Raw genomic sequence first — 7,916 nt, 5'->3', positions numbered from 1 at the left:
ACTAGAGGGAGAGTTTTGCACAGTGGACTACAGTGTCCCTCCTGCCACTACTGTGGCCATCTTTCCCAACAGCCTGGCATTCGGCAGGTTGACCTCCAGGAGGGTGCTGCTTGAGGAGCTGAGACACCCCCCACCTCTGGCTCTGGTGCTCAGGAGAAGCCCGCAGGCCCTGGGGGTGGGGCTCCTCGGTGCTAGCTATCAATGCCCCTCTGGGCCCAGTGTGGCCTCTCAGAGGCCAGCTTCCTCTCCTAGTTGCTGGCCTTGTCCCCAGGGCTGTGGCTTCCTGCCCGGCTGTTCATACGGTCAGCGGTGCCTGCTTTGCCGCCAGGACCCAGGGCCCTATCCACCTGTTGCCACTATCCTAAAGTGGCCTGCTGCTCACCCCCCTGGGCCAGTCCCATCCCTGCGTTGGGTGCAGTTCCTTTGCTGACACCTAGCCTGGCTCCTTCAGCTAGCTGTCCTTTGGATATTTCTTCCACGAGCTCATTCCTAGAAGAGGCTCTCCTTGCCCTTGCTGTTTTTAGTTTTTTGTCTTCTGAGAGAAAAGCACAGGTGTGTCCCCATGCACTGTGGCCCCCGTCAGGAGCACTGGGGTGGGTGCACCCGGGGTGGGCTGCCAGCCAGCCACTCACAGGCCTCACAGCATCTCACCTGCATGCCTTGGACCACACCTCACCTTCTCCCTGATGATCCTCCCCACTCGTTGTGGTCTTTGGGGAGCACTGGGGGCTGACATCCTTCTCCAGAGGCTTCGCATCTGTACCTGTAGAACTCCACCACGCCCCAGCAGGAGGGGCTACAACTTTCTTTTTCCTCTAAAATCAGCAGTGTACCCACAACCAAACAGGGTGCTCTTTGTGGAGTCTGACTTACCTGCAATCCCCTCTTCCAACAAACAGGGACTGGACTCCCCCTCATCTGCTCTCTTGGGACACATCTGGGGACCCGGGGTCACCCTACTCACAGCAGAGCTCTGGGTGTCTTCGTATTTGCCCTCAGCTCATTTCTAACCTCTTTTCTAGACAGACTCGTTTTCTTACAAAAATGCATTTGACAACTGATTCTTTGTACAAGTGTTTCCTGGCGGTGCGGGGATCCAGATCCCTTGGCCCTGACCAGTCCACATCCCATGAAGGGCAGCTTGCCCCCCACTCAGGACGTCGTGCTCTCTGTCTGCTGCCCACTCTGGGCCACCTCCCTGCCTTTTTGGGGGTTCCCTTTTGGTGCCACAGGAATCTTCTCTCTTAAAACCAAGACTACCGCAAACAGAGGGTCCCAAGCCCTCTCCCACCAAGTCCCCTTAAGTACTCTCTTCAGCAGCAGGTCCCTTGTCCTTTTTTGAGAAGGAGCACTGGACTTCCAACACCAAGACAGATGTCTCTCTGGAGGCATTGAGGGAAAAGACACGAATTGAAGGGGTGTTTTTTTGTGTGTGTGTGGTGGTGTTTTTTTTTTTTTTGTGAGAATTTTTTTAAAATCAATGTTTAATAAATATTTTTTTATGAAGAGGAAAACGTGTAGATTACATTTCACATTTTGTATTTTTCAGTTTATGTCTGTTTATATGTTGGTGTTGGCAACACCAGAGTGGCAGCTGGAGTGGACTGGGGTTGTAAGCCCCGAGGGGCCTGGTGGACTTTGAAGTGACTCACTCTGGGCTGGGGGACAGCACACTCCATAATAGGGACCTCTGTTCAAGGCACAGTGACATGCTTCCGACTTTGCACATCTTCCTTTTATAAAAAGACTGAGAAATGAAAAAACTGGATTTTTTTTGCAATATCATGAAAACCTGATTTTAGCCACTCTGTGACATGTGCAACTCACAGGAAAGCCACACCTGGTGACTTTGAGCCGCAGTTGTCTTTTGTGCCCTTTTGTTTAAACTTGTAGTTAACAGTGCTGTTTGTGCTTAAATATTTTTCAACCTGCTTCCAACTTGTCAACAGACATAAAACAAAAAAGAATAGGGCGGCGCTTGAAGACTGTTGTTCTTGACTTTATATGCATCGTTATAAACCCGTTTGTACTAGAGGCGTGTTTAATATTGGGAGAGATCTCTGTAAGTGGGAACACGCATGTCCTGCCCATCTGAATGGCAGGCCAGTGTGTGTCACTTGCTTCCAGCGAGGGCTCTGGCTCCTTGTTTGCTGGGCACACCTGGCCTACCTGTGGGTTTCCTTTTGCAATGAGACTAGCATACACATTCTTGCAAAATTGGCTCGTTTCAATAAATTGAGAGACTGCTGCTCAAAGCGATGCTCGTATGTGTGTGTCACAGCCTAAGGTCTCTGAGGTCAAGTTGAATGCGGGGACCAAAGGAGATGACCTTCCCAACCAGCTTGTGCCCCTACCACCAGTAGACAGATTCTGGAAAAACCTCAAATCTTTTTCTCCTTGCCTGGGTGTGACCAGTGGAGACGCCTAAGCTTGGGGAAGCCGGGGGGGGGGGGCCTCCCCAGACACCAGCAAAGTGCTCTGAGGGCTGGCCTGGTGAGGCCAAGGCCCCATCATCCTGACAGGTCCCCACTAAGCAGACACCATGATGACCATGGCAGAGGGCAACAGGGCTTGGCTTCAGAGGCACTCAACAAGCCTTGGCATCTTCCCACAGCTCTTCCACAGCACCTGTGTCCCCAACCTGGGGCGGGGCCCACAGGGTCCCCAAACAGGAAGTGAGCTGCCTTCAGGGGCATCGGAGGTAATGGGGTGGATGGGGAGTCGATGGCCAAGTTCCAGTCTCTGCTGTGACTGCTGCTGCTGTAGCTGCCTGGCTGGCCCAGAGCCTCCTTCCAGGGCTCCAAGCCAGGCTCTGCAGGGATAGGTGGTCAGAGCTCACTGTCAGTTCCTACCCACCTCTAGCCCCCCTCTGGCCCCTAGAGCTTGGTGGGCAACTCTGCAGGTAGGGTTCAGTGGCAAGCCCATTGGAGAAGCCCTCGGCCAGCCAGCCAGGTGTAAGGGAGCATTCCAGTCACCTGGCTTTGGGGCCCTGTGTGGGCTCTGGGCGTTCTGATGTCTCTGGGTTCAGGTGCGTTAGGAAGACAGTGGTCCAGATGCAGGGCTCTCCTTCCTGATCTGGGGGTCTAGAGGTCTGCCCCAGCTGCATCCCTGTGCTCAGCCTGTCTCACCTGAGCTGAAGCATGTGGCTGGGGCCCCCAGTGGTCAGGATTATCATGGCTGCTGCAGCCATGACTTCATCGAGCTGCATTTGTTCTGGAGGGGCTCTGGAGAAGGGGGCAGGGCGCTGTTGGGGACGCAGCAGGTTCTCCAGGCCTCTCCCTGGCCAAAAGCATATGTACAGGCCTGGGCATGTGTGTGTGATCGCTGTGGGCAAATGGGCTGGAGACCCAGCTCCAGCCCTGCTCTGGTTACAGAGCCACAAACCACTCCTAGCAAGCAAGAGCATGACAGGGCTGGGGTCTCCTGAACCTTGGTCACTTACCCAGCTGACTCCTCAGGCCTTGGTGCTGGATAGAGGTTAAGGCCTGGGTGGGCAGAGGCTAGGCTCCCAACACAAATTAACCAAGATTGTGCCACAGCCACACAGTGCCAGGTCAGGAGCAAGGGGCAGCCAGCAGAAGCTGGTTCAGGCTAGGAAGCCTGACTCCAAACAATGGAGGTGTTACTGAACACAAGGGGTTCTTTCCGTAGTCAGTTGCCAATAAGACAAAGGACTGCAATATCCATAAATGCACTTTATTACACAGATCTGGGAGACAGCGAGTCACCTCTAAGGCTGCCTCCCCACCTGGGAGTGGTCATAGCCTTATATACTTCCGGTGAAACTCCAGCTCATTTAACAATGCACTTTTGTTAGTAAAAAAAAGGTGATTTCTACATCTGAAAAGGACAGTTCCTATCTGTGTATCAGTAATTCAGGAAGGCCCCAGTTCTCCTGGTAAACAGGCAGATTAAGATACAGTTTACATATGACTGGAGAACCAGCTTCACCAGCATCTGGGATAGATGCATTTCCTCCTCTGGTAAACAAACAGATCAAACTACTCTACATGACTAAAGAGAGGAAACAATTCAGAGGCTAAGCAACTAGCTTGGCAGGCTAGAGAAAAATAACTATAGTTTTATAACTGATACCTGTATAGAGAATTCTGAACTTATTAATACCATCCTATCAGAGGGACCCCAAACCTAGCTCACCATGGCCTCCCTGGCTGCAGTCAGCCCACCGAGTGCAAAAGGATCCACGGCTGGGAGACTAAGGTCAGTAGCCTGTGATTCCTCAGCTCTTGTTTAGACTCTGCATGGTACCTTCTACACAGCAAGATGGACAACAGTCCACTCATCAGTGTCCCAGACATTGAGGCCAAAAGACCACTCAACCCTCCCCAGCACGGGAGAGGGGCTCAGAAGTCCAGTCTAGAATCCTGACCTGTGCTCCACCAAGGCCACCAAGGCCATTTGGGAAGACCTGTGCCCGATCCACTGCCCTGCATGCCTGAGAGCACGTGTGTGCATGCCCTGTGGGGCCCACTGCCACTCACACCTCTGCAGGACAATCAGTATGGTTGAAGGTGGCCCCAGGCCAACTCTCACCCAGTTTCCCGGGTCCCAGAAGTCGGTACCGTGGCAACACCAACTCCAAGCCTGAGAAACCCACACTGCCGGCGGGTCCCTGCGGATGAAGCTGGCTCAGGGCAAGGGTCCAGCTGGGCCTGCCACCCTACCACTCAGCCGGTCAGGGGCCGGGCCCAAGAGCTGACTACCGATTGTAGTGTGGCCCCACTTCCGGCCCTGCACAGGGATTGTGGGGACAGCGCTCCTCCATCACCTGCCCAGCCACCTAGCACCGACACAGGACATGCTGCCGACTGGGTCCCCAGCACCCTACCCACTTGGGCCCGATCTTTGCAGCAAGTTGGTCGGTCGGGCCCCCTGTCCTACACAGCTGACAGTACCACCCCCGCCGACAGCAACCCCATGTGCGCTGGCGGGTGCAGGACCTGTGGGTGCAGTGTCCTGCGCCTCGTCCTTCGTGGCTGACAGCGGCCCCGTGTGCGCTGGCGGACTCAGGACCTGCGGCGGCAAAGCGGGACTGTCCCAGGAGCAGCAATCGGGCCTGGAGCCTTTGGCTGCAGCCTTCATGCCTGACCCACCACGTGGCAAGCCCAAGAGGCCAAATGGACCTACCAGCGGTACGGGACATGGGGCAACGGCAGCCCAGGCTCGGTGCCAGGGGATGTGTGGCCTACATGGTGGCCCTGGGGCTGGGCAGTGAGCCTGACGCTCAGGGATGGCCGGCCACCAACCCCCTCCTGGATCCGCAGCCGCCCGCCTCCCAGGCGCCTATTGGAGTGCGCGCTGCAGCATGGGGGGCCCGCCTCCCCCGGCCCCATGGACTCTAGTCGCCTTGTCGGGCTTCCCAGGAGTCGGACATCCCTAAATGTGACCACCTGTCTTCTACCTGGCCCCCTCTTAAGCATCACCAGGCAGGTACGGAGTGCGCCTGGGGGCTTCAGGGCCCAAGTGCAGCCCCCAGGGTCGACTGGGTTTTCTCCCTCCTCTGCCTTCCAGCCCGGCTCGCCTGGCCATAAGCTGGACAGTTCACTGTCCCCTCCTAGCCCCACAGCTGCCAAGAGCAGGCCGCCATCCTTGAAGGCACTGCGCGGAACCTCCCTGCCTCCAGGACCCTCCACTCTGTGTTTGTCTCTGAGCCACCGAATTTATTCAGACACAGGCCGGACGGTGAGCCCTGGGGCAGGCGAGCGGCTGGTATCCAGCATGTGTCCACTCTTGCTAACAGCCAGCTGGGGGGCTGCAGGAGGTGCGGCCCAGCTCCTGGATGCTCTCGTAAACGTTCTCCAGGGCCAGCAGGTCAACATCCTGGCCCCTTGGAAGGGGGCTTGGCAAGGATCTCAGGCCCTCTGGGCCAAGAGACTCGTTCTTCAGCCCTTTGCCCGTCCTTTTAGGCTTGTTGACCCTGGAGTACAAGATGTCCACCTGGGAGAGGAAGGAGGTCACCAGAGAGCTGAGCACCACCTGCCCATCAAAGGTGTCCAGTCCCGCCCACTTACCTGTGCAGACGGCAGCACTTCAGTATTCTCTGTTCCCTTGAGCTTCCGCACACAGGCATACTCAGCTGCCACTGGTCCTGTCCTTGACCCAGGCCTAGCCCCGCCACTGCTCAGCCTGGCCCCTGCCCTTACAGCAGGACTGGCCGCCAGGCTGGCTCTGGGAAGTGAGGCCAGCCCCACATTGGAATAGGTTACCTCGGGGCAAGTGGGGGTGGAGGGGAGAACCAGCAAAGGCTTCGGTAGATCTTGATGTAGAGAGAGAGGTGCTTTAGGCAGTTTGGGAGTGCCCTTCTGTCCCTCCAGCCAGTGCGCCTGCAGGAGGTCCATGCTAGCAGGCCGGGGCGCTGGATACAGGGATAAGGGCAAAGTAACTTGGGGCAGCTGCATGTCTCCAAGTAATTTGGGGACCAACATGATCAGGGTGCAAGGAGCTCCCACTTCACTGTACCAGTCCCCCAGGTCTACCCTTGCCTTATGCCTCAGGCCCCACCCCCACCTCCATGCCCCTGACCCCTACTCTGCACTCCAGTCCTGGACCTCAGACCCCCATCCTGTGCCCCAGTCACCTGCCTTGAACCCCCTGTCCTAGCCCAAATTCTTGGTCCTTGCCCCAAACCCCAGACCTCTACCTGGCCCCCCTCACCTTGGCTGCTTGGAGGGCCGTGGTGCAGCTTGTGTAACCCAGTGTCCAACGTGCTGAGGGTGCAGAGGTGAGTCTGTCTTAACAGAGTCTGAAGGTGAGGAAGGCTGTTAAGTAATGACCCTGGTGCCCAAGCTGGCTCAGGGACCAGCCACAAGTACTCACTGGGTCTGCTGGTGTCTCTATGCCTTCCAGCCCTGCCCATGGCCTTGAGGCCTGCTTCCTGGGGGTGAGAGGATCATCAATCCAGGGTTTCACTGTGACCCTACCCTGCCAGGGAGGCCAGCCTCAGGTTGGCACCTTCCCTCCATCTTCTCCCCTGGGCACAGATGGAGGTACCTGCGGCAAGCCACACACAGTACCCACAGCCCGAGGAGCAATGTGAAACTGGCGAGAACCCAGAGCACAGGAGGGGCCGAGGCCAGTGGTGGTCCCATTTCCTCAATGGCCTAGGGTGGAGGAGAAAGATGCGACTGCGTAGAGTCTGAACAGGGTGCACCAGGCACTGCCAGCCAGGCCCCTTGTACTGACTCAGCACCTGGAATTGCAGACCAAGAACCTCCCTGGGGAGGGCTCGGCACTGCTCCCCCTCCCATGCCCGTCCGAATCTTAGTGGTGACTCAGTGACAGCTGAAGATGGGCTAGTGAGGAGGAGTGGGCACCTGTGGTCACTACAAAAGAACCTGAGGCCGGAAAAAGTCCCAGGAAGACTCACTCTGGGCTGCAGGAGCAGTTTTAGCCCACCAGGCCTGGGGACACCCCACCTAACCCGCAGGAGAACCTAAGGGGAACTGCTCTGGGCCTCAGCACCTGGCCCCTTGTCTAGCTTTCGCCCTGCCCCCAGGTGTTCCCTTGCTGAGGTCCTGAAAGGGCTGTGGGGTGGGGTGGGGCAGGGCAGCCTGCTCTTGGACCAGTGGGGAGGGGTAAGGGTAAACAGACCAGTTTTCAGCCTCTTCTCAATTTTCCGCATTGGTGAGACTCCCAGCTGGAGGTCTAGGCCCCTGGAGGAACACTGAGGGAGGGCACTCACCCAGCCAGGCCCAGCAGCGCCTTCTCAGCCTCTGGGCAGCAGCCTTCTCAGCCTCTGGGCAGCCGCAGCCTGTGTGCACCGCAGTCGTGCCCCTCCTCACTTCCTGCTGAGCGCCTCCACCTCACTCCCAGCCCCCACTGCAGCCCGCCACCTGCTAAGCCGCCTCCCCCTCCCAGGTCTTGGGTGGTGCATACCCCACTACTCGCACAGGTTT

At 57.1% G+C, this 7,916-nt stretch overlaps 1 protein-coding gene across 1 annotated transcript; it reads right to left on the bottom strand.

The window, feature by feature from the left end:
- Positions 1–5,144: 5,144 nt before the first annotated feature.
- Positions 5,145–7,109, bottom strand: LIME1 (Lck interacting transmembrane adaptor 1). Its single transcript, XM_006896952.1, has 7 exons — positions 7,012–7,109; positions 6,838–6,895; positions 6,676–6,763; positions 6,173–6,376; positions 6,033–6,109; positions 5,760–5,958; positions 5,145–5,587 (listed from the first exon to the last, which is right to left on the bottom strand). Exons 1-7 carry the CDS (start codon positions 7,107–7,109, stop codon positions 5,145–5,147), a joined length of 1,167 nt encoding a protein of 388 aa, XP_006897014.1.
- Between the last annotated feature and the right edge of the window lie 807 nt (positions 7,110–7,916).

Source organism: Elephantulus edwardii, unplaced genomic scaffold, assembly GCF_000299155.1.
Source record: "Elephantulus edwardii isolate Elephantulus edwardi_28Jun2011 unplaced genomic scaffold, EleEdw1.0 scaffold00193, whole genome shotgun sequence".
Lineage (NCBI taxonomy): Eukaryota > Metazoa > Chordata > Mammalia > Macroscelidea > Macroscelididae > Elephantulus > Elephantulus edwardii.
Note: the sequence above shows the minus strand (reverse complement) of the source record. Positions and strands in the feature narration are given on the sequence as shown.

Excerpts from the sequence above, each read along its gene's own strand:
- LIME1 (XM_006896952.1), bottom strand. The coding sequence starts at position 7,109 with ATGGGACCACCACTGGCCTCGGCCCCTCCTGTGCTCTGGGTTCTCGCC. Across the intron at positions 6,896-7,011 it reads CTGTGTGTGGCTTGCCGCAG|GAAGCAGGCCTCAAGGCCAT; the intron begins GTACCTCCATCT and ends TCTCACCCCCAG. Across the intron at positions 6,764-6,837 it reads TAGAGACACCAGCAGACCCA|ACTCTGTTAAGACAGACTCA; the intron begins GTGAGTACTTGT and ends CCTCACCTTCAG.